The 25,241-nt window shown below is 55.8% G+C and overlaps 2 protein-coding genes across 2 annotated transcripts in view; both read left to right on the top strand.

Moving 5' to 3' along the window:
* COL23A1 (collagen type XXIII alpha 1 chain) overlaps positions 1-10,042 on the top strand; it is a 311,043-nt gene extending 301,001 nt beyond the window's left edge. The window contains exons 16-28 of the mRNA XM_077746329.1: positions 1,294-1,347; positions 1,975-2,019; positions 2,728-2,817; positions 3,701-3,763; positions 4,090-4,146; positions 4,422-4,448; positions 5,278-5,340; positions 5,426-5,479; positions 5,682-5,708; positions 6,655-6,708; positions 6,842-6,928; positions 8,734-8,772; positions 9,218-10,042. Of these exons, the coding sequence (XP_077602455.1) occupies positions 1,294-1,347; positions 1,975-2,019; positions 2,728-2,817; positions 3,701-3,763; positions 4,090-4,146; positions 4,422-4,448; positions 5,278-5,340; positions 5,426-5,479; positions 5,682-5,708; positions 6,655-6,708; positions 6,842-6,928; positions 8,734-8,772; positions 9,218-9,220 (663 nt within the window). The 3' untranslated portion in view covers positions 9,221-10,042. The remainder of the gene's footprint in view (positions 1-1,293; positions 1,348-1,974; positions 2,020-2,727; positions 2,818-3,700; positions 3,764-4,089; positions 4,147-4,421; positions 4,449-5,277; positions 5,341-5,425; positions 5,480-5,681; positions 5,709-6,654; positions 6,709-6,841; positions 6,929-8,733; positions 8,773-9,217) is intronic.
* A 3,704-nt stretch (positions 10,043-13,746) lies between these two features.
* The window catches only part of PHYKPL (5-phosphohydroxy-L-lysine phospho-lyase), a 28,572-nt gene continuing 17,077 nt past the window's right edge, over positions 13,747-25,241 (top strand). The window contains exons 1-8 of the mRNA XM_077746328.1: positions 13,747-13,787; positions 14,267-14,385; positions 15,441-15,600; positions 19,557-19,631; positions 20,190-20,277; positions 20,355-20,471; positions 21,998-22,080; positions 22,319-22,544. Coding sequence (XP_077602454.1) covers positions 13,747-13,787; positions 14,267-14,385; positions 15,441-15,600; positions 19,557-19,631; positions 20,190-20,277; positions 20,355-20,471; positions 21,998-22,080; positions 22,319-22,544 — 909 coding nt within the window. The remainder of the gene's footprint in view (positions 13,788-14,266; positions 14,386-15,440; positions 15,601-19,556; positions 19,632-20,189; positions 20,278-20,354; positions 20,472-21,997; positions 22,081-22,318; positions 22,545-25,241) is intronic.

Below are 25,241 nucleotides of genomic sequence, written 5' to 3'. Positions count from 1 at the left end.
GATGCGTGGCACCTCTGAGCCCTGCCCAGGGCCTTACCAACTGGGGACCTATCCCCAGTGGAGGAAGAGGTTGGGTGCTAGCTGCTCACAGTTCCCAGGGAAGGAAGCTAGGGACGGGAGGGGCAGTCATCAGAGACAGAAAGGGCCTTGGCTGTTACTGAGCCTCATTCCAGTTATCTCCCACAGACCTCAGGGAAGTTCAGGCTGGTGGTAACTGTGGCCAGCCCCAGGCGTGCATGGTGTGATGTGACCTAGGGGCATGCATGGTGTGCCCCAGCCCCGCTTAGAGAAGCAACCTGAGTATAGGGAGGCAGGGAGTAGATTTTGGATGCCACACTGGAATGATGCCTCCAGCTGATAGGCAATGGGCTGCCGAAGTTGGTTCTTGAGTAGAGGGGTGATATTAAAAACACATCTTGGGGGGGGGCGCCTGGGGGGCTCCGTCGGTTGAGCATCCAACTTCGGTTCTGGTCATGATATCACAGTTCGTGGGTTTGAGTCAGCACAGAGCACACATTGGATCACTTGTCTCCCTCTTTCTCTCTGCTCCTCCCTCACTCGTGCACTCTCAAAACTAAATAAACATTTTTTTAAATATTTTATTTATTTCTGAGAGAGAGAGAGGCAGTGTGAGCAGGGGAGGGTNAGGCCCCGGTGGGGTGGGGGTGGGCTCTGGGCCTGGGTGGGTGGGATTAGGAAGATAGAAGACCAGAGGTGCCAGCGAGAAGGGGACAGGTTGCTGGGATGAGGGCCTGGGTGGGATGCCTCTGGGAGGTGACAGATGAGCCAGCGGGAAGCCTGGGTGGGAGCGGGAGCTGGGGATCAGGGTCAGACCTAGAGGTGCCCACCCCTTACCCGTGAGACCCAGGACTCACAGGAGGGGCAGGGAGGGCAGGGTTGGACCGCCGTGAGGGATACAATTTTTGGCTGGCCTTGAATGCCAGCAGGGGATTTATGCTTGCTTCAGGAGGCAGTGGGGAGCCATCACAGGATCTTGAGCAGGGGAGTGTCATGAAGAAATCTGTCTTTGGGGAATACTAGCTCTGAAGGCAGAAGGATTCCGGACCCTCTGTGGCAGTAGACACTGTGGTATCTCACCCAGTGACTGGTGCCAGCGCTCTGCCCCCTCCCAAGACAAAAGGGCCTGACCTGACAGGGTGGGAAGCAGGCTGTGAGGGTCCTTGACCTGCTGCAGGCCAGCCGGACACAGCCTGGCCCCTGGATGGAAGGGGTGAGCTGGCAATGAGGGGGAGGCCCTGCCCAAACACTGACCGGCTTGACTTTCACATACAGGGTCCCCCTGGGCCACAGGGGCCCCCAGGGCCACCAGGGATCCCCGGAGCCAAGGTCAGTTCACGGCCAGTTGTGTGGCCCCTCCCCGAGCCCCTTATCTCCAGCGCCCGCCTCCCCTCTCCTCTCTGCATGCCCCCTCTGCTTCTCCACTGGCGTCCCAGCCTGGCTTCTGGGGGCTCGGAGAAAGTGGCCCTGCTCCTTCCTAGCCAAGCTGGCTGCCTTCCTCCCAGCCCCAGCTCCTCCCCGGGAAACCTCCTGGACACGGGTGCACCCTGGAGACATCCCCAAGTCCCACAGGTCTTCACACCCTGCTTAGTCGGCTCAGGAGAAAGAGCCTAAGACTCAGATGTTGGGCAAGATCTCGTCCCGGCCTGAGCTGTGTGACCTGGAACGAGTCATTTAATCCTCTGAGCCTCAGTTCCCAAACCTGTAACCTCTCAGACTATAGATTATAGCCCTGGGCTGCATCTGCCCATCGGAGCTGAGGAAAGGAGAAGAGCTGGGGGCCGGCGCCTGGCACGGGGCTGAGCATCCAGTGGGCGCCATCCTAGACCCGACCAACTTCAGGGCCCCGACCCAGGGGCGTTGTGCGGAACCGGGGCGTGTGGGGGGAGTCCAGCCATAAGTCCCCCTCAAGGGCCATGGGACACCATAACCCCCTTGCTTTCTGTTCCCTTCCAGGGCGAGCTGGGATTGCCTGGCGCCCCGGGAATCGATGGAGAGAAGGTCTCTGGGCCTTTTTATTCACTTGGCAATGCTGGTGCCTAGTGTTGGGCTTCGTGCGTGCCTGTGCTCGTGCACATTACGTGTGCATGCGTGCACGTGTGCATGTGTGTACATGTATATGTTGGTGCGCATGTGTGTGCGTGCGTGCGTGCGTGTGTGTGTGTGTGTGTGCAGAGCTAGAAAGAGGGGCCACATTACCGAGTGTGCTGCCTGGGTGCACGTCCAGAGTCTGCCCTTAGGGCTCAGGCAAGCTGCTCACTTTCTGGCAGCCTCAGTTCCTCATCCGGAGGAACATTCACAGGAGTGTCTTTAGTGCTCGGTCCCTAGGTGTGCCCCGCCTTGGGCAGGACATGGTTGGTTGAGAGAGAGAATGGGTGGCCGGAAGGGGCAATGAGTTAGATGGCGGGTTCTACGGGAGGGTAGGAGGCTCACATTCTGAGATGTGAGTGCAGGGTTGACCCCAAGCCCCATAAGTGCCTCCTCAGGGGTACCCAGTCCCCCAGGCTCCACCTCACCTCTCCCCCCACTGACCCACCCTGCACCCCTGTCTTCATTCAGGCTCCTCATTGCACTCACCACCCGGGCCAGGGGCCCAGGATGAAGAAGTGAGGGGTCTGGCCTGCCAGGACTAAGCTCTGGGAACCCGCAGGGGTGGGGAAGGGAGAGAGCCTACTAGCCCCACCAACCCCTTGTTCTCGTGGCTCACAGGGTCCCAAAGGAGCTAAAGGAGACCCAGGAGAGGCGGGGCCGGCCGGACCCAAAGGGGAGGCGGGCGAGATGGGCCTATCGGGCCTCCCGGTAGGTGCTTGTCCGCGTGGGGCTCCAAGACAAACGTGTGCACACCACAGCAGCTACAGGGGCAGGGGGGGGGTGCCTGGGGCCCTGCCAGTGCCCCCCCCCCCGCAGCCTGGGGTCACCGAGCCTTTGGAAGGAAGCTCTGACAGCCCGTGCTACTCGGACTCTCTGAGCCCCGTCTCCTCCCCCCGTACAAGGACCTACTTCCAGAGGCCCCCATNCCCCCCCGCAGCCTGGGGTCACCGAGCCTTTGGAAGGAAGCTCTGACAGCCCGTGCTACTGGGACTCTCTGAGCCCCGTCTCCTCCCCCGTACAAGGACCTACTTCCAGAGGCCCCCACAAAGGTGCACCCCAGCTGGCGGGTGGTTAGACCCCACATGCTGACCGCTCACGTTTGCACCCAGCTCTGTCTCCTGCTGACCCTGGAACCCTGCACGAGCATCCTAAGCCCCCTGGGCCTCCACTTCCTCACCTCTAACATGGGGGTGATAATCTCGCACTCACGAAGGCCTGCATGACAGGGCTGAGAATGGCAGCTGGCGGGTGATGAATGCCCGCTATCACCATTGGGGATGGAAAGAGATGGGAGTTCGAGCAGCCCCCAGATGCCACCTCTTCACGTCTGGGGTCCATCCATGAGGCCCCCTCAGCTACAGAGGCGGTGCCGCGTTTGAACCCTGGGTCTTTGCTTCCGGAGCCCACAATTTATACCGCTATCAGTGAGCTCTCCCCAGACCTGCTGTGCAGGGCACCCAGAGTGTGTCACTGAGTCAGGGAAAACTGCTTCAAGCTGCTGAGGCCGGAGGCCTCATGGAGAAGGTGCTGACCACCGTGGTGGGGAATCTGGTGATGGACGGAAAGGGCTGAAGGCCATCCTGTCTTGCAGGGCACCGACGGCCCCAAGGGGGAGAAGGGAGAGTCAGCATCTGACATTCTACGGGAGAGCCTGGTAAGGGGGAGCTGTTGAGGACCAGGGTCCTAGCCCAGGCCGGCTGTGGCCCCGAGCCTTGGGACAGAAAGGCCACCTGGCTTGACCCAACCAAAGGGCAGCAGGGGAGGGGGAGCCTCGGGCTGTGTCCTCCAAGTGAGGCCCGTCTGAGAACCCAAAGGCCAGGCCCTGGGCCCCCCACTGGGCCCCTCTCCTTTCTGGGGGCAGGAAGGAGACTCAGCCCAGGACCTCGGGGCCCAGCACCCCCAGGAGGGCTCATTGTTCAAATGTGCGGGAGGGTGACATGTGATGGGGGGGTGACTAATTCACCTCTGACTGCTTCCTAGGCCCAGATCATAGTGGAGCCAGGGCCCCCCGGCCCTCCTGGTCCCCCAGGCCCCGTGGTAAGAGCATTTGGCGTGAAGTAGCTGGGCCACGCAGAGGGTGATGAGCCCAGGCCTGGAGCTATGGCCCAGGGGACGACGGGATTTCTTGGTGGGGATGGAGCCACATCAAGCAATATGGCTGAGCCTGGGTCTGGGCTTGGGAGGCCACAGAGGTCAGGGCCACGGGCGCCAGTGAGTGGCCCGTGAGCCTTTAGGACCACTGTAAGAAAAAGCTGGCTCTGAGGTCTGGACCCAGCCTGATGGCCTTTCTCATTTGCTCTCTCCTCCTCCAGGGCCTTCAGGGAATCCAGGGTCCCAAGGTGAGTTGTGAGGCCTGGGTGGAAAGCCCTCTCCTCGCTCCAGACCCACAGCCTGGACAGTTCCAGAAAGCCTCGCTAATGGGCAGCGAGGGCCCCACACTGGGCCCCAGCCCAGCTCCACGTTATCCCGGGGCCTGAATGTTCTGAACCACCTCCTGCCGCCACACTGGGGTTCTGTCCCCTGCCGTGGCACTAGTCTGCTGCCTCACACGCACATCTGTCTCTCAACTGCCCCCCAGCCTGTGGACATGAAGTCTTGGGTTTCGTGTTATTACATAATGTCATGTCCTCTGCTCTTAAATTAAAACCGTGAGTGTGGCCTGCCCGTGTGCCCTGCATGGAGGAGGCCAGCTGGCCTCGCCTCTCTCTCCTTCACCCTGGGGGAGAGAAGATGGGCTGCTTCTGGTTCTGTTTTGTCCCACGGGGCCCCCCAGATCATGTTTAGAAGAGGCAGCTGCTGTTAGGGACGAGGTCCAAGGCTGGGGCTCAGAAAGCCGACTGGTCCTCAGCGCCGCTGCTTCTTGGCTGTGTGGCTGGGCCCATCTCTGCCCCTCTGTCTTGCCTCTCTTTCCTCATCTGTGCAATGGGTATGACCGCAACCATCATCCATGATTACCGAGGGAGCCCATAGGTGGGGAGAGGTAAAATGCACACACTCACAGTTCATTCGGATTATGTGCACTGGAAGGAAGCGGGGATCGAGCCCCCGAGGGCCTGGAGTCTGTTCCTCCCCGATGCACACCCAGCCTCTCACTGAGGCCCCAAGCTTTCCTGTCCTGCTGTCTGTCTGACCCCTCCCCACTGACTGCTGTCTCCTCTTGGCTTCCAGGGCTTGGACGGAGCAAAGGGAGAGAAGGGCATGTCGGGGGAGAGAGGCCCCAGCGGCCTGCCTGTGAGTGTCATGAGCTTTGTCCGTCTTTTTGGGCTGCTAATTCCTATACCTGTCATGCCTCTTGACCCATTCCTTTTCCACCCAGGGGCCAGCTGGCCCACCGGGCCTTATTGGACTGCCAGGAACCAAAGGAGAGAAGGTAACTGCCTTCCTTTAATGCCCCCCAAGTATGGCCACAGGTTTGTGTTTCACTCGGCCTTGGTGGCTCGACCCCTGACATCACACTGTCCCAGGGCCAGAAATCTGGCTTGTGGGCAATTCACAAGGCTGCACATCCCAGCAGGCAGTGCTCCCAGCACCCCTCCCCAGCCCCCTCACATCTTCTCTTTGCCTCTCCTCAGGGAAGACCCGGGGAGCCCGGACTGGATGTAAGTATCTCATCATTCACTGTGGTCAGGCTCCTCGTGTGTAGCTTCTGACCTCGTGCTGGCCATATAGTCACTGATCTGTGACTTGGATGTGACCCTGTTCTCCAGGGTTGGAACTCCAAGTGACTGGTTCCCCCTGTGTCCCCAGTCCCAAGTCTCATTCATAGCCCAGAGTAGGTGCTTGATGGATAGATGAATGGATCGATGGATTGATGGATCGATGAGGTATATATGGATGATGGTGGATGGATGATGGGTAAATGGATAGAAGCATGATGCATTGGGACTTCTGGGTGGCTCAGTTGGTTAAGCATCTGACTCTTGTTTTCAGCTCAGGTTGTGATCTCACAGTTTATGAGTTCAAGCCCCACATCAGGCTCCACACCATCAGTGTGGAGCCCGCTTGGGATTCTCTCTCTCCCTCTTTCTCTGCTCCTCTGCTGCTCACACTTTTTCTCAAAATAAATAAAAACTTTTAAAAAGTTTTTAAAAAATGTTGGCTGCACGGGTGGATGGATGAATGGACAGATGGATGGATGGCTGGGTAGAGGCATATAAGAGATTAAGCCAAAGGCTTAACAGTGGTCACCACTTCTGAGTCCATCAAAGATAGTGACATAAACTTCCACGAGTTTCCTGGGTCTCTGTCCCTAGCCAGGTTTGGGCCAGTGCGAGCAGCATGTGACAGTGACATGTGAGAGAAAGCCCTCTGCCTGAGGGCTTCTGACCAGAGACACCGACGGTGTTCTCCTTTGGAAGAACCAGTGCTAGTGTCCTGAATGTATGCTTTCCTCAAAACCAGCCTTGCCCTGAACATACATGTCACCAAGGAGTTGAGTAGGGCCAGCGGGTACCACGAATTTGCATGGGGGAGGGGCAGCAATGGAGGCACAGAGATGAATGGATACAGAGCAAACCTCCAACCTCATTTTATTCCCTTTGCCAGGGTTTCCCTGGACCCCGAGGAGAGAAAGGTGACCGGAGCGAACGTGGAGAGAAGGTGGGGGTGGGGGGAGGCTAGGGTGGGGGGGGGAGGCAGCAGGGCAGGGGCGGAGGCCCTTCCCTCTGAGAGGTGGAGGAGGGGTCCTGAGCCTGGCAGCCATGGCCACACACCCATCTCCCTCCTTGTGCAGGGGGAGCGAGGAGTCCCAGGCCGGAAAGGCGTGAAGGGCCAGAAGGGTGAGCCGGGACCCCCAGGCCTGGACCAGCCGTGTCCCGTGGTACGTGTCGGAGCAGAAGGGGAACCCCAACCCAGGTCTTTGCCACCTCAGGCCAGGGTCAGGCCAATGCCTTCCCTGCCCTCAGGGCTTACTCGCCAGTCCCAGGGGCCATCGCAGCTGTCACTGCCATCATGGAGGCACCTCTCTCGTTGTGGTCCTGACCCCCCACCCTGAGCATGGCTCAAGGGGGACCCACCCCCTGGGTGTTTGCCAGGGTCACTGCCCATGTTTTTTCAGTTTCCCTGGCCCTACAGGAGATTAGGACACCCTTATCTCTCTGGGTGTGTGTCTCTTGCTGGTGTGGGCGGCCCCGCCCAGCCCCCGGACCCCCGCTGTGTGCCCCAAAGTCCCTCCCTGCTCCCCACACCTTCCTCCTTTCCTTTTCTCTCACATCAGCCTCTGAGGCCCACTGGACCGCAGGCCGGAAGTCAATACCTTTCATTCCCCTTCCCCAGAGGGCTGCAAGGGTCCTCACGTCACCCTCTTCCCTGGAACTCACAAAAGACAGGAAAGAGAAAACGGAGTTTCCACACTAAGCCTGAGCAGATATTCATTCCTGGCCACCCCGGCCATGAGGAAGGGGGATCGGGGTGAGGGACCCCAGGGGCCCAGTCCTCCAACTGCCAGTGAGTCACACTGGCCCTCTGGTTCTTCAGTCTCCTCATCCCCGCAGTGGGGGTGCTAGTCCCCTCCTCCAGGTGGCCCAGGGGAGTCGCTGAAGGAAATACAAGAAGAGGAGGGTGGTGAGCATATCCAAACAGCGGGGACATGTGGTGGCCTAGCCTCGCAGCTGCAGGCCCTGGGCCAAGACTTCCCTGCAAGCCGTTCAGCCTTTGTTTCTGAAACAGGAGAACCTTAAATGCGGAGGCCGGCGAGCGGCGCCGGGCTCCAAGGCCCCGGCGAGGGGCGGCGGGCCCTGCCCTGCGGTACGCGGTCTGGCCTGCTGTGTGCTGTGCTGTGCTGGGCATCCCGGGCGCCTGTGCCCACTGCTCTACCCCCTCCTCTCCTCTCTCCTGCCTTCCTTTCCTTCCTGCGCCCCCTCCCCACTTCCCTGTGCGCCCCCGCACGTACCCCGGGTAGATGTACGGCAGCTCCATGGAATGTGTTCCCGTGTGTGCCTCTGGAGTGAAGAATTTCCCCCCCGGGGGTTCGCCAAGGATGCTAGGCTGCCTGATGGGTCCCTCTCCAGCTCCCTTACCCACCAGACCGCCCTAGAAACCCTCCCCACCCCACCCCTTGTGTCTGAGTGCTGGGCTGGGGTTGCTGATACCCCAGACAACCCCCACCCCCCACCTACCCTGCCAGCCTCATTCTGCCCTGTCTGCCACCCAGATCCAGACACAGGGACCAGGCCAGGCCAGAGGGGCGTCCTGCTTCCTGGACTGTCCTTCAAAACGCTCTTGGAGACACTCCTGAGAGCTCTCGGGCCCCCGGTGTAAGGGGCCAGGGCCACCATCATGGCTGCCGGGCAGGAAGGCACGAAGCCCCTCAGGGTCCCCTGGCCAGCAAATTGCAGCACAGTACCCGACATGCCACAGTGCACTGGTCCTGACCCCTGCTCCAGTGTCCCAACAAACCAAGCCCCATGGGGGCGCCGTTGGGCAAGCCCAGTGAGAGGCCCTCCCGTCTTGTGACCCAACTGCCCAGGCAGACAGGCATTCAGGCCCTGCCTCAGTGGGGTCCAGTGGGGTCCAGTGGCCTCTCCCTCAGCCCCACCCCCCTGCACACAGGGCACAGTTGTATGGAGCTTAGGGAGCTGATCAAGCCCCCCACCCCATCCCCACTGAAACCTTTTTCTTTTCCAGGGCCCTGATGGGCTGCCGGTGCCTGGCTGCTGGCATAAGGTACCTTGCAGGGGGGAGTGTCGAGGAGGCTGGGAGGAGGGCAGCGATGGCGGGGGGGCACCCCAGGGGGCTGGGCATCTGCCACATTCCACACAGTTACGGAATCGCCAGGTTTCCTCCGGATGACGTGACCCTAGTTTTGACTCTCCCATCATGTGGCCCAAGGCTTGGGGCTGCGATCCTGGGTGACTGTGCCCCGTCCACCCTCTTGGTCAGTCAGGGCTCACCTGGCACCTGGCCCGGCCTGTTCAAAGCCATCTGCACCCCCCTCTCCCCGGGACTTTGCCAAAACTGCCCCACTGAGAGGGGGTGAAAGCCAAGAGCCAGGTGTGAGAGGATTGGGTGTGTGCCCATTCTAGAAGAAATGGGCAGGACAGGGTGCTCAGACCAGGGCGGGGCCTCTGGGGCCTCCCTCCTCACCTTCAGTCTCTCCCTCCTCTTCCAGTGACCCCCGCACCCAGCTCACAACCTGTACAGATGCGTGTGGACGTTTTTAATTTTTGTAAAAACAGAACAGTAATATATTGATCTTTTTTCACGGGATGCACCACCTGAGGTCTGGTCACGTTTAAGAGCGTGGCCTGGCCCAGCCCTGGGACAGTCAGCACATCAAGCTGGCAGGAAGGGGGATGGGGCCGGTCCAGGGCAATTGCATACTTGAGGGGCAGCCGTGGGACTCAGCTCTCCCGGAAAGGAAACGAAGGTGAAAGTGCCTGGCCCAGGAGGGGCTGCGGAGACGCTGGGTTGGGCTCTCAGCCACCTGATTCGCAGAGAGACTGCCCCCCTGAAGCTCCGGAGCCCTGGGACCCCTCTGGGACTTGGCTTCACCAGGTCAGGTGCTGAGACCCCCGTCCGTGGACCCAGCTGCAAGGAGCTTCTCGATCCCCAAGTGCAGAGGATGGCAGGTCCCAGACTGGAGTGGCTGCCGCACCCAGAAGAGGGTCATGATGGGACTTCGCCAGCCCAAGGAAACTGGCCCACAGCTTAGAGTTGGAGGATCCTCTGGCCTCCTCCAACTCTCCCACCCAGAAGAACTCCGGTCAGCCTGCCAGAAGGGGTCCTTCGGATGAGCTGTGCACACGAACAGGGCATCAGGGCTGATCCGCGGCCAGCCCGAGCAGGGGGTCTACAGCCCCAGCCACCGTGCTCTGAGGAGAGGCTCCCCCACCTCCGACAGGGGCTCCCAGCCATCACCCCCAGCCCAGCTGCTTGCCTCCCTTCTCTGTATAGACGGATATCGCTGCGCGTAATAAACCACAGTGTGCGTCTGGGTGTGCCTGTCCTTGCAGACTGCCCCGAGCACCTCTGGGTGAGGTTTCAGCCTGGCCTTTGCTGGCTGGGCAGGTACAAGGGATGATCCCTGGGTCAGAGCCACCCCAGCAACCAGAGGAAGCTGTTAAGGGTCAGGGAAAAGATAGGGTTTGGAGCTAGATAGACTCAAGACCTGGCCCGGCCACATACCAGCTGAGCCCTCCATCCAGTCACTCATGTCACAAACTCCCTATACGCTCCTCCGATCCAATGGCCCATGACTGTTACATGACAGACACCCTAAAGCTTGCCTTACAACAGCAATGTCTCTCTTATAGTTCCGGGGGTGATGGGCTCAGCGAGGTGGTTGTCACTCAAGCTCTCGTACGTATGGTGGCCCATGCTGGCCGTCGGCTGGGACCTCAGAGGGCCAGGACAGCCCTCTGTGTGGTCTGGGCTTCCTCACAGCACGGCTGCCGGACCCCCATGGTGCATGTCCCGGTTGTACCAGGTGGCCAGCTGATGTCACCTTTTACAGCCAGGCCTCAGAAATCAGATGGCGTCACTTCCTACCGGAATCAGAGGCTCACCCTCATTCAGGGGGAAAGCGTCCACATCATCTTTTCAGGAGAAAATGTGGGATCGTAGATCTTGTGGCAGCCAGCTTAGAAAATTCAAATCCACCACCTCCTCTGGAAAATGGGACAGCGATGCTTACCCCTAGGACAGGACAGGCACCAGGAAGCGTATGTGGTTCTAAATTCCCTTCTCTTCTCTCCACTCTAAGACCAAGCCAGGGCCACAGTCTTGCAGAACGTTTCTATTTCCCTTATCGCCACTGGTCCTCATAACGACCAAGTGAGGGTGCCCATTTCACAGATGACAAAACCAGGCACATCCAGGGTAGTGCAGACAAGAACAGGCATTCAGTCACAGTGTCTCAGGTCTTCTCCCTCCGAGGGGTAACACTAAGGAGGCCACAGTATGGGAAGTTCCCTCCAGGTCATGCTACGGGGCCTCCTCACTGTGCAGAAGAGGCCCAGCCGTGCACTGTGAGAGAGCAGGGAAGTATCAAGTCCCCACCTTTGTCTCCCTAAGTTGTTGGCAGTAAGTGGCGGGCTGTGCTGCTGGCTAACCAGTCGTGTGGCTCACTGGGGAAGCTGGGAGTGTGGAAAGGGACAGAAACACAGGGGGCTCTGAGGACTGATGGAGAGATCACTGGGAGTCCAGGCATCCTTTGGAGCCCCAGCAAAACCTCACAATTCAACTGGACTCTACAGTTTGTAATCCACTCCTCCCTCTACCTGGGTGCCTCACTGGATCCCTTAACCAGTCCTGTGAAGGAAGGACAGGGCCTCTGTGACTGGTATCACTGTTTCCACTTCACATATGGGGACACTGAAGCACTTGAGCAGGAGGGACAGCTGCCCAGGGATGCACGGCCAGGACAGGGTGGGTGGCAGGCAGACTGGACCCAGGTTCTTGGATAGCCTCCAGTTTGTCCTTCCAAATTGTTTGGCCGGGCACGGAGTCCGCTAGGCAGTGTCATGACGCTGGGTGACTGGCAGGCAGATTCTCACGAGGATAGAAAACACTCCTTTGGCAGGATAAGGCCATTCATGGCCCACTGTTGCCCCCTTGTGGCCTCATGCGGTGGCTCATCTGGTCTGCAAATTTTGACAAGCCTCAAAACACAAGAGCCCACAGAGTCCTCCAAGAGCTTGGGCTGGGGTGAAACACTATAGAAGAGTGAATGATGTGCTGAGACTCAGTGGGGGTGGGAGGGAGGGGTCCCTGGTCAGCTTAGCCCCAGACTACTCCCTTCTGAAGCGAGGGAAGCACATTTACTGAGCCCCGCGGTGCACCACGGCAGCTAAGCTAATCACAACGATTACTGTGCCCTTTTCCAGACGAGTTGAAGTTCAAGGGGAGCAGGCTTACCCAGGCCTCATTCCTCCTTACCCCCAGGATACTGCTAGAAATACACGGGGTGCTTGAGATTGTCACAATGGTTGGGGGACACTCCTGGGATCAAATCCAGACTCAGCCACTTGCTCCCATCCCTGCCCTGTCTATTCAAAGCCCATAGGTGAGGTATCAGAGCCTGGGGCAGAGAAAAGGAGTGGGCTTTTCTTTTTCTTTCTTTCTTTTTTTTTTTTTTAATTTCTGAGAGAGAGAAAGACAGAGTGAGCAGGGGACGGTCAGAAAGAGAGGGAGACACAGAACCTGAAATAGGCCCCAGGCTCTGAGCTAGCTGTCAGCACAGAACCCAATGCGGGGCTTGAGCCCACGAACCGTGAGATCATGACCTGAGTCGAAGTCGGACGCTTAACCGACTGAGCCACCCAGGCGCCCCAGGAGTGGGCTTTTCTGAGCAGGAATAAGGGGAAGCTTCCTGCTGTTGCCCCAACCTGGTATTGTCTCCTACTGGAGACGGGCTAGGCCCAGGGAATGGACCAGCCTGGCCTTACCTGCGGCTGTACTGCCCCCTGACCCCGGACACCCCCCAGGGGGTAGATGAGACGTGAGCTGGGCCCAACTGCAACCTTCTCACCTTTACCCCCAGCAGGAACAGTCCCCGGAGCCAACCTGACTTCTCTGACCTGCCCTGGGCCACGAGAGGCTTCAGTTTGGGCTATAAACAGGGCCAAGGATGGGGCCTAAACAGGACTCTCAGACTCCCCCCACCACACACACCAACCCGCCTTCTAACTCAGTCTGGGAAGACAGAAACAAAGTTCTGGAGATGGACGGTGGTGACAGCTGTATGTGAATGTACTTAATGCCACTGAGCTGTGCACATAAAAATGGTTGCAATGGTAATGTTACATATATGATAGCACAATTAAAAACTGAAACCGCAAATATTCTTTAATAAATACTTTAAGCATTTTCCAGCACGGGGGGAAGAGATGAAGAAATCAGCAACGAGGGGAGCAAAGCAGAGGGCTGAGAATCATGAAAGACGACAGAACGGAGGCCCCTTCCTCGGCTTGCTCAGGCCTCCACCTAAGTCCCTTGTTCTGGGTTTGTCAAGGCAGAAAGTCCCAGCCCCCACTCCCACCCCAGTTGGGGCTAGGCCTCTGGTAGCCCAGCTTCCCAGCCCCTTGGGGGCCATTTCTTCTCATTCACTGAACTGAGAGTCAGAGTCAGACAGAGCTGAGCCGGAGCCCAGCCTCTTGCACACTTGCTGGGTGTCTGGGAGCAAAGCCCCTTTCCTTCCTGGGCCTGGGTTTCCCAGCCGTGCACTGTATGGCTGAACAGGCCTCCCAACCCTCTTCCTGCCTAAACACTGCACGATTCTCTCAGGGTTGACAGACCTCTGTTCACCCTCCCTGGATTCTAGCGGGAGTCATGCTTCCCTGAAGGCCACGCCTATGCCCAGGACCCCCTTGGAGAGTCCCAGCAGTGACTGTGTTCCCTCCTGCTGCTTGTTCACGAGACTGGAATTCCTGGTCCTACCCCAGCATGACAATCTCGTCTCCTGCCCTGAGGCCCCTGCCGTGAACCAGGCCCCGGGCTAGGTGTTAACTCACAAGGCAACCCATTTTATGCACCAGGAAGGAGACCTGGGAGACTGAGCCCTGAGCTTACAGCCCTGCTGAGACGCGAAGCAGCGGGGTCACCCAGGAACTCTTCTCGGAGAGCNCGGCCGCCCCTGCCCGGCCTGTGCCCCCTGGAGGCAAGAAAGGGACTGAAAGTTCAGATGAAGGGTGGGTGGGCATGGGGGGCGTCTCCCAGGAAGCCTTAGAGAAAGCCTACCTGTAACCTGTGAGAGGGACTCTTGGTGGCACGTGGGGCTGACACCCAGCAGGGCAGCAGAGACACTGGGCTGGCAGGGACCATTCAAGGCTGAGCGCCCGCCACCTGATGAGGGTGCCCTCCCTCCCACATATCCCAGCAAAGAAACCCTGCTCTAAGGAGCCCCCGTGGGTCCGTGGCAGCCACGTTTCCTTGGGATCCAAGGGACTAATGTGGCACATGCAGGAATGAGCAAGGCTGCCTAGCCTTCACATGACTTACATCATTTCCGTTTTAGCAGCTTCTCACCCTATCGCTTTCCTCCTTTCCAGCCACCTCTGGGTGGGGTTAGGGTTAGGGAAGCGGGAAAGCACTGCTGTGCCCTTCAAACTTTTGTCCCTCCCAGAAACGGGGCAAGGGGGAGGGGGGCAGGTTCTATGGTGGGTGGACTTGTCCCTTCAGGTCTTCAGACATGGCTGTCCACTTGTTGCCATCCCCACAGCGATTCTTGCAGACTCTTTTATCCTGAGGATCCTATTAAGATTGTCCGGGGCCAAGGACAGTACTTGTATGATGAACAGGGTGCCGAATACCTCGATTGTATCAACAATGTGGCTCATGGTTAGTATCCTATCCTCAGGCTGGCAGGGCAGGGGAGCGGGCGGAGGCCGTGAACCCGGTCCCAGGGTGATCCTGAGATTGCAGAGAGGCGCAGAGAACTCAGGTTGAGCTGAGCACAGGAGCCCGTTCCTTCTGGTGTAGCTACTGGGGGGCCGGTTCCAAGGGTAGCTGTGCTGACTCAGGCAGGAGGCAGAAACCTAGGTCTGAAGTCCACTTCTGCTCGGCACTGATGGCAAGCTCAGAGAATATCAGTCAGCCTGGCCATGACCAGCAATACAGCAGGCCTCTGGCCAAGTATTGGGAATCATGGCAGGGCCTCGGCCCCAGGGACCTTCTCAGGCTCTAGGCAAGGAAACAAGTCAGAATGCAGCTAGCTATCCCCAGGTGGGGTCGCCAGAGCTGATGGATCGAGGAGCCCGTGACCCAACAAGCCAACTAGGGGTTAATGAGGTAGAGATTTAAAACAGGGGCTTTTGTTCCTGACCATCAGCGTTCATCGTATCCCTGCCCTCCACTTACGCTATGATCTTGGGCAAGTGACTTAATTCTCTGTGCCTCAGTTTGCCCATCTGCAAAATAGACATGTTAATGCTAGGTACTCACCTCAAGGTGTTTTGCAGGAATGAGTGAGTTAACTCCGATAATTTGCTTGGAGGGTGCCTGTTATAATCCCAGGCTGTTGGCAATCAACCTCACCTCCCGCCCCCATTGACTAGTGAAGTGAAGCCTGCCGACAGGCACATCCACCTGCCCCCAATGTCCTGTCTTTGTCAAACAGGCCTCAAGAAGCCTTCTCAGAGACATGGGTTTTCTAGATAGGCTTTGTGCCAGCTTTTCCTTTACCCAGAATCCCAGGGACTCCTTTCTAGGTGTCCCTTTCCAGAACTGGCATCTCTGTCACGTACAAACACACACCCCATCTTCAAACTCGCCTCTTGCCCCTCCGCCTCTCCCTCCGCCCCTCCTTTGGCTGGGTTTGTGGACTAGAGCTGGGGGGGAGGCCCGTGGGGCCGGCTGAGCAGAGCCGCTGTGTGACAGAGGTGGCCCTCTTCCAGTTGGGCACTGCCACCCTCTCGTGGTCCGAGCAGCGCATGAACAGAACCAGGTGCTCAACACCAACAGCCGGTACCTGCACGATAACATCGTGGATTATGCCCAGAGGCTCTCAGAGACCCTGCCGGAGAAGCTGTGTGTGTTTTACTTCCTGAATTCTGGGTGAGTGGACTTCGGCCGGCCCCCAGCAGGAGGGTGAGGTGGTGAAGACAGAATTGTTCACCTGTTGAAACATAGTGTGGCTGACTCAGCAAGGACTGGGGGCGAGGCTGCCTTGCCCTTGCTGAGTCGGGTGCCCGTGCTACCCACCCCCCCCCATAGACCCAGGTGCTGACTCTGTGAGATCCAGTTTTCTGCTCTTTTAGTAAGCCACTATTCCAAGATTGTCTCCATAATTGTCATCTGCCTTAGGAATACACAGGCCCAGCTGGGGGTATAACCAAAATCCCTGCCCTCAGGCTGCTCAGTAGGGAACAGAAGTATCAACTGGTACTTCACAGAAATGCAGAATTGCAAAGAGAGGTCACTGTCTGGAAGAAAAGGAAGGGACCTGATAAAGCAGAGAAGCAGCGAGGGGCCCAAGCCTGTGCACTCAGAGAGCATCAGGGAAGGCTTCTGTATCAGGCAAAGAGCGATGAGCAGTAAGGAAACTGCCCACTTCGCCAGAAGTGTTTATGTCACGGTTGCACAGCCTGTGCAAAGGCCCTGTGGCAGGAAAGGCACGGGATCTGGCACACTTGAGGAGCCAAAGGGAGAAGAGAGGGTGTAAGCTGACGCCTTCCAAGTGAGGAATTTATTGTGGGTTTTTTTGTTTCTTTTTTAATTTCTTTAATGTTTGTTTATTTCTGAGAGACGGAGACAGATCACAAGTGGAGAAGGGGCAGAGAGAAAGGGAGACAGAATCCGAAGCAGGCTCCAGGCTGTCAGCACAGAGCCCGACGTGGGGCTCAAGAGGAATTTGTTTTTATCCTAAGAGCATCTTAGGGTTTTAATCCAGCAAGTGACGTTATCAGAGCTGGGGAGGAGCAAGAATAGACCCCATTAAGCACCAATTCAGCAGCGAGGTGACAGGTGATGGTAGCTCACGCTAGGAGTGGCAGCAGGGACAGAAACGGCAAATGACAATCACTGTCATTTTCATTCATCAGATCCCCCCACAGCCGCCGCCTCTGGTAATTTCTAGGATGCAAAATTTCCCTTCGTCATTTTTCAGATAAGGAAATAGTAGTTCAAAGAAAGAACCCCGCTTGGGGTCCTTTCTGAGACAAAGGCGGAACCGGAGCTTATGGGGAAGAGCAGAAAGCCGGGTCCAGGAGTCAGAGCTTCCTGGGCAGTGGGGTCAGGGACATTTGCTGGCTTACTCCGTCACATGCATTCTGGATTCCAGTGACTTCCACGTTGCCAAATCCAGTGGTCTCTTTGCTGCTCTTGCCTAACTCTATCTCTCGGCAACGTCGACGANACATGCATTCTGGATTCCAGTGACTTCCACGTTGCCAAATCCAGTGGTCTCTTTGCTGCTCTTGCCTAACTATCTCTCGGCAACGTCGACGGCACCGCCACTCTCCGGAAGTGCTTTCTGGTCGCCCCTGCAGGACGCTGCGCGCCCTCCTGGTTTCCACCTGCCTCTGGCCACCACTCGGTCTCCCCTGCCCATCGCTCCTCCACTGTTCTTCAGGGCTGGTCCTGAGCCCTCTCCCTCATTCGTTTCCAAGTCTTTCCATGGTCACGTGCTTGTGACCCCCCAATTTGTGTCTCAAGTCCAGGTGCTTCTCCCGTGTTCCAGCCCCAAGATTCTAACCGCCCACTTGACTTCTGGAACATCTCCAACTTGATGTTGTGTCCAAGTTGTGTCCAAAAGGAGTTGGTTGTCGTCTGCCAACACCTGGTGTGGGACCACGGCACTGGCTGTCCCTGGCATTCCCGGGACGACACACCCCCCTCTCGGCCACCCCGACCCTGTCTTGCCTCATAAATGGCAGCACCGTCTGCATCTCTGCTCCAGGCAGGAACTGCTCACCCTCCTCCCAATCCTACAGCAAGCCCGCTTCGTCTGTCCCCAGGTCTTCTGCTTCTGTCCCTCTTTCTGTTCTCCCTGCCACCACGTGCTCTGAGCTGAGAGTCCTCCTAGCTCTCCTCTCTTCCCCTTCTACTGCATTAGAGCCACACAGCCGCAAGCTGCCTCCTAGATGGGAGCTGAAGCACGTCCCTTCTCAGATTAAAACTCTTAGGTAGCGGGGCGCCTGGGTGGCTCCGTCGGTTAAGTGTCCTACTCTTGATTTAGGCTCAGGTCATGACCCCAGGGTCATGATATCAAACCTCATGCTGAGCGTGGAGCCTCCTTGAGATTCTCTCTTTCCCTCTCCCTCTGTCCTTCTCCCTGCTCACATTCTCTCTCTCTAAACATAAAATAAATCTTAAAAAAAATACAGCAAAACCTTGGTTTGCGAACATAATTCCTTCCAGAAACATGGCTGTAATTCAAAGCACTTGCATATCAAAGCGAATCTCAAGAGCCATTGGCTCAGTTGTGATCATGTGACCTCTGGCATCACGTACTACTTGTATTGCAAGATAGCACTCATTTATCAAGTTGAAATTTATTAGGGGCGCCTGGGTGGCTTAGTCGGTTGAGCCGACTTTTGCTTAGGTCATGATCTCACGGTTTGTGGGTTCGAGCCCCATGTCGGGCTCTGTGCTGACTGCCAGCTCAGAGCCTGGAGCCTATTTCAGAGTCTGGATCTCCCTCTCTCTCTGACCCTCCCCTGCTCACGCTGTCTCTCTCTCTCTCTCTCTCTCTCTCTCTCTCTCTCTCCTAGAAATAAATAAAAATATTTTTAAAAAAAAGAAATTTATTAGAAATGTTTGCTCATCTTGCAGAACACTCACAGAACAAGTTACAGTCCAAGGTTTTACTGTAAAATACAAATTAAAAAAAATAAATAAAACTCTTCAGTAGCTTGGCATGGCACTAAGAAGAAAATCTAGGAGCCTTGCAAGACCCTCTGTGTGGGGCCCCTGCGTGTCTCCCCACTTCCTCTCCTGTGCTGCCTTGGCCTCCCTTGTGGGGTCTCTGTTCCCCGAGCATGCTGAGCACTTTTCCTGCACAGGGCCCTTGCACATGCTGCTCACTCTGCCTGGAAACTTCCCCCTGGGGACTCAGTTCTGGTGGTGTCTCCTCACCCATTTTCCCTGACCCCTGTATGAGTCAGGGCTGCCATGACAGAATGCCATAGGCTGGGAGGCGTAAATGACGGAAATGTATTTCTCCTCCTCCTGGATGCCAGAATCCAAGAATAAAGTGTTAGCAAGTGTGACTTCTTTGAGGCCTCTCTCCTTGGTTTGTGAATGGCCACCTTCTGGCTCTTTCCTCACTTGGTCTTTCTTCTTGGCGTCCACACCCCTTGTGTCTCTGTGTGCCTGTGTTTCCTCTTTGTATAAGGACACTAGTCAGATTGAATTAGAGCCCACCCTGACGGCCTCATTTTAATTTATATAAATTTAGGGGCGCCTGGGTGGCTTGGTCAGTTGAGCGTCTGACTTTGGCTCAGGTCATGATCTCACGGTTCATGGGTTTGAGGCCCATGTCGGGTTCTGTGCTGACAGCTCAGAACCTGGAGCCTCCTTCGGATTCTCTCTTTCTCTCTCTCTCTCTCTCTTTGCCCCTCCCCTACTCACACTTTGTCTCTGTCTTTGAAAAATAAATAAACATTAATTCACTTAACATTACATAGTCACATTCTTAGGTAGTAGGGGTCAGGGCCTCAACATATGAATTTTGGGGGACACAATTCAGGCCCTATGTGGTTCTCTTGGGGCACTTATCAAAATGATCATTCTTGGTTTATTTTGCTTTCATGATACCTACTAGAATGTAGAAAGTTCTAGAAGAACCAGGACCTATTTTCCTTACTATTTCCAGCCCCAGCCCCAGCTCCTAGCACATTTGATAAAATGTTGATTGACTGAATGAATTCAAATGACTCACAAATGGTGTCCTGAGAATTTTGCTGCTGGTAGCGTTCCTCTTTTCCTCTGGACTTGTGTGTAGGAAGCAGGCATCCAGGAGGAAAGCCCTTGAACAGCAGTCTGAGCCGTGTCTACCTTTCCTTTCATAGGTCGGAAGCCAATGACCTGGCCCTGAGGCTGGCCCGCCGGTACACGGGACATTGGGACGTGGTGGTGTTAGACCAGTGAGTGCCATTTGCAGAAGCCTGGGCCCACCACTTACTGGGGATCAGCGAGGCTCTGGCTCTGAGTGCCGGGGGGCAGGAGGGGAGAGGCCTGGGCTACTGGAGGGAAGTGTGAGGACCCGGCCATAGAGACACCCCTACATAGGACACCACAGGGCTCTTTCCCCCAGGGCCTCTTTTCTGGGAGCAGAAAATGCTTTGTAAGCTGGTGAGAATGGGCCCCACAGTTTAGGTATGAAAACTGTTCTGACGGTATTTAGTATCTGCTGTGCACGAGGCCCAGGGCTAGAGCACTAATCACAGTTCTGAAGGGGACCCTGCCCCCCGCCCCCACTTCTCAGAGGAGAGGACCGAACCCAGAGAGCTTCGACGATTAGCCGCCGTCCCAGCTAGTGAGCCCCCTTAAGGGAAGTCTCGCCGGCTCCAAGGCCCGTGCTGGTCCCCAGCCCCAGGGTCTGGGGGCTGCGTTGGGAAGGCTGGACCCCCCTGTGCCTCCTGAGGCGGGCGGATGTTTGTCGGGAGTACCTGCCCCTGAGCCCCCTCCGTTCTCCTCCCCAGTGCTTACCACGGCCACCTGAGCTCCCTGATCGACATCAGTCCCTACAAGTTCCGAGACCTGGATGGCCAGAAGGAGTGGGTCCATGTGGTACGCGCCACCCAGGCGGGCAGCAGGTCGGTGCTCACCCCCCAGCCCGGATGACATGGCGCTGTCGCTCCCCGCAGGCACCTCTCCCAGACACCTACCGGGGCCTTTACCGGGAGGACCACCCCAACCCAGCTGGGGCCTATGCCAGCGAGGTGGAACGCGTGGTGAACAGCGCACAGGAAAAGGGCAGGAAGGTAACTGCGCCTGCACAGGCCCCGTGAATCGGACTGCGGATGGCATTTCCTCTGCTGTCAACCCAGTGCTGGACACCGGAGGCCCTGGGAGAAACTGGAACCGGGGCCCCCGCTTTAGGGATCTAGGAGGGAGGTTCACCGCTCAGCAGACGGTTGAGAGAAAGATGTGTCCGGGCTGTTACAGGAGCCTAGAGGCCCCGGGCTGGATGGTGTGGGCGTGATGGAGGAGGAGATGCTCCCTGATGTCCGTGAGGAGGGGTTGGCACTCAGTGGGCAGGGGCAGGAGAGGAAAGGCAACCCAAGCAGACATCAGTGTGGGGCCTGGCCGGGCTGGTGGGAAATGAGCCTAGAGAAGCAGGCAGAACACAGGCCTGCAAGGGCTGTGCAAACAAACCTTCGGAGGCTCCGGAGAGGGAGAGCGGTAAGACCAGGGGATGCATTTGAACGTGACCAGCCTGAGGCCATGAGGAGGCCCTGCCCCCACATGGCAGCAGACACAGAGTTCAGGGGCAGAGGCAGGAGAGATGAGTGCGCACCGGGAGGGCGGTGGCCACGGTGACCGTGGGTGGGAGTTAGCTGTTGGTGGGGGGGCTCTCTGGAAGGTCTCGCTGCAGCAGTGACAGCTGAACACAAGACACATGGCAACGAGCAGCAGGCTATGAAGCCAGAAAGGCTGGCAGGACCAGACCCGGGGAGCTGGGCGTGCGCGTTTCGGATGCTTTGCCCGCACTCACATAAGAGCAGAAAAGGGACGGTTTCCTACCCCATCAGCCCTTCCTTACCTGGCGGTAGCCTCTGGAGCTGCTCTAGGACTGACTATAGCTTGGAAGTCACAGCTGTCAGTCATGGGGTCACGGAAGAGCTTTACACAGGACAGTGGTGCGTCTGGTGATGAGCTGAGGCTCACGCTGGTGGCCAGTGGAGGATGGGCTGCCAGAGGCATCCCGCCAGGTGGCATCTGCAGGAGGCCAGGGCAGAAAGTGACAGATGTGCCAGGAGGCAGCTGTGTCCAGGTGGAGGGGATGAGCGGATGCACAGACACTGGAGAGGCAGAGGCTGTGCTGACTGATGGATGAAGGCGGAGGCTGGGTCACAGGTGGGGGCTGAGTTTCTCTCGGTGGGGGTGAGGGGAGTCACCAAGGAGGGCCAGGGAAGGAACAGGCCAATGGGGGAGAGAACCCTGGGATGTGCTGAGTACAAGGGGTCTGGAGAATTCCACAGAGTAAGAGCTGGTTTGCAGGGGCGCCTGGGTGGCTCAGTAGGTTAAGCGTCCAACTTCAGCTCAGGACATGATCTCACTGTTTGTGAGTTTGAGCCCCGTGTTGGGCTTTGTGCAAAAAGAGTTGGTTTGCAGACCATAAGCAAATGCAGTCACAGGCCAGATGTGACCTGGAGCCCAAAATGGCCACACAGCCACGCTGGTGACTTGTGCTGGAGCCAGTGCTGAGCCGGTGTGGGCAGGATGCGCTCCGTGTGCCGCTCAGTGCCTCTGCAGTGGTGTCCCCAGCAGTCCGTCTCATCCACAGATTGCAGCATTCTTTGCAGAGTCTCTGCCCAGCGTGGGAGGCCAGATCATCCCTCCGGCCGGCTTCTTCCAGGAAGTGGCAGAGTGAGTAGCCAGGAGGGCCAGGATGTCAAGGGGTTTCCCGACCTTTGTTCCAAATCCCAGCCTCAACGTAGCCTCTTGGCCAGAATTTCGAGAAGTGGTGGCTCTGAGAAATGCAGCCACCTGCCTGAGGCCCCCACCTTAATGCTGGCAGAGCCAGTGTTCAGGGTCCAAGACCCCCCAGCTCACGGTCGGATCCTCCGTATCGCAGATCCCGTCAGCCATCTGTCCTCTGCCACAGGCACATCCACAGGGCTGGAGGGGTCTTTGTCGCAGACGAGATTCAAGTGGGCTTTGGCCGAGTGGGCAAGCACTTCTGGGCCTTCCAGCTGCAAGGAGAAGACTTTGTCCCCGACATCGTCACCATGGGCAAGTCCATTGGCAATGGCCATCCCGTAGCCTGCGTGGCCACAACCCAAGCTGTGGCAAGGGCATTTGAAGCCACCGGCGTCGAGTACTTCAACACGGTGAGTGAGGGCTCCGGGGCAAGGGAGCACCATGTGTTTTGCTGAGCCTCATCCCTGTGGTCCTTCATGAGCCACGGCCACAGCCCTGGCACTGTGCCCAGTGCACAGATTTCTAGTCCTCAGGAGTTACAGAGGTCAGAGGGGAAAACCCACACAACCTTTTTTTTTTTTTAATGTTTCTTTACTTTTGAGAGAGGGAAAGAAAGAGCAGAGGAGGGGCAGAGAGAGAGGGAGACAGAATCCCAAGCAGGCTCCACGCTGTCAGCACAGAGCCTGTTGTGGGGCTCGAACCCATGAACCGAGGTGAGCAAGATCATGACCCGAGCCAAAGTCTAACGCTCAGCCGACTTGAGCCACGCAGGCGCCCCCACACACAACCTTGTAAAAACTAGCATCAATCTAAAAGCTGTCACAAGAGACGGTGCCTTGTAAAGTATACAGAAGGAATCCAAGCGGCCCTCTCTCTCCCTGCCGTGTGCCGGGCCCTGTGCCTACGCTGATGCCCGTGTATGAGGAGCTCCGTCTGTCTGGGTGACGAGTGGTCTGGGAGCAGAGTTGACATTCTAGTAGGAGCTCGAAGACGGCATGGCTCCCTGTCAGTGGGGTCCAGGCTGGAGAGCTGTCCCTAAGGTCTGCAGCACCAAGAGAACTTGCAGGGGGTGAGGGGTGTGTTTCTCTTTCTCCCTTTTTTCTCCCCCATTTCTTGTCTGTTTTGTTTCTTAGAGTCCACGTAGGAGTAAAATCATAATCGTATGGTATTTGTCTTTCTCCCCGACTAACTTATTTCTCTCGGCATTATATTTTCTAGCCCCATCCATGTTGTTGCAAATGGCAAGATTTCATTCCTTTTTGTGGCTACCATTCCATTGTTTATATATACACCACATCTTCTTTATCCGTTCATCAGTCAGTGGACACTTGGGCTGTTTCATATCTTGGCTGTTGTAGATAACGCTGCAGTAAACATGTAACCCTTTGGATTAGCGTTCTTAATATTCTTTGGGTAAATACCCAGGAGTGCCATCGCTGGATCATAAGGCAGTTCTCTTTTTAACTTTTGGAGCAGACTCCATACTGTTTACCACAGTGGCCGCACCAGTGTGCATTCCCGGCAGTGCACGACGGTGCCTTTTTCTCAACATCCTCACCAACACCTGTTGTTTCTTGTGTTGTTGATTTTAGCCGTTCTGACAGGTGTGAGGTGATAGCTCATTGTAGTTTTGATTTGCATTTCCCGGGTGTTAAGTGACGATACACATCTGTTCATATGTCTGTTAGCCATATGGATGTCTTCTTTGGAGAAATTTCCGTTCATGTCTTCTGCCCATTTTTTAATTGCATTATTTGAGTGTTGACTTATATTAGTTCTTTATAGATTTTGGATATCTTCGTATGTTTATTGGCCATGTGTTGTCTCTTCTGTGAAATGGCTTTTTCTTTTGCCCATTTTTTGATTGAGTGACTAGAGCTATTCTTATTTATTTGAGGGAGTTTTGTATGCCTGTTTATATGCATTTGTGTATGTGTATATATGCATTTGTGTGTGTGTGTTTATACATAGGCACACACACATATTCTTGATACTGGTCTTTTGTCAATTGTGTAGGCTGTAAATATGTTCATACCATTTATAACTTGTCTTTCACTTCTTTTAGATATTTTTTGTTGAGCCACAGTTTTTAAATTTATCATGGACAATTACATCAACCTTTCCTTTAATAGTTCTTTTTGTGTCTTGTTTCAGAAATCTCTCCCTACCCTTAAGGTCTACAAGGTATTCATTCATCTACAGTTTCTAGTAGGTATCTTAACATTTTGTTTTGACATATAAGTCCTTAATCCATCCAGAGTTGATTTTTGTACATGGTGTGAAACAGGAATCACGTTTCATCCTCTCTGAACGTGACTAACATGTTTTTAGCTCCCTTTATTCCCCACTGACCCTACATGCTACTTGGGTTATGTAACAAAAGTTCATATGTGCACAGGTGTGTTTCTAGGTTCTTCTCTCTCTTCTAGTCGATTTGTCTATCTGTTGCTCTGTCACATTGCTTTATTACTAGAACTTTTTTTTTAATTTTTAAAATGTTTTTACGTTTAATTTTAAGAGAGAGATACCGAGAGCAAGTGGGGGAGGAGCAGAGAGAGAGGGAGACACAGAATCCAAAGCAGGCTCCAGGCTCCCAGCTGTCAGCACAGAGCCTGACGCCGGGCATGAACTCATAGACAGTGAGATCATGACCTGAGCCAAGCTCAGTCGTTTAACCGACTGAGCCACCCGGGTGCCCCTACTAGAACTTGTTAATAAGCTGTGATGTCTGGTAGAAAAGTTCCCCTCTGATCTGTTTTTCTCTTGTTCAGAAGTGTTCTGGCTATCCTGGCCCTTTACTCTTTTACTGATATTTTAAAGTTACCTTTAAACATGAAAAACCCTGTTGGAATTTGATAGGGAAATAACTTGAATCTGTAGATGAATATGAAAAAAATTTATGTATGTTATTGAATCTTGCTATCCACAAACATGGCATACCTCTCCCTGTTTTATAAATTCCCCCACAGAAATCTTACACCTCGTTAAATTTATTCCTAGATGTTTGAAACTATCATAAATGGTAACCTGTCTTTATCTGTATACTCTTTGCTGCTGCTGTATAAAATATGGACTTTTGTATATTATTTATCCATTCTCTTGCCAAA

This window comes from Crocuta crocuta, unplaced genomic scaffold (assembly GCF_008692635.1).
Source record: "Crocuta crocuta isolate KB4526 unplaced genomic scaffold, BGI_CrCroc_1.0 scaffold218, whole genome shotgun sequence".
In the NCBI taxonomy this organism is placed as follows: domain Eukaryota; kingdom Metazoa; phylum Chordata; class Mammalia; order Carnivora; family Hyaenidae; genus Crocuta; species Crocuta crocuta.
The sequence above is the reverse complement of the archived record's forward strand: the minus strand, read 5'-3'. Positions and strand labels throughout refer to the sequence as shown.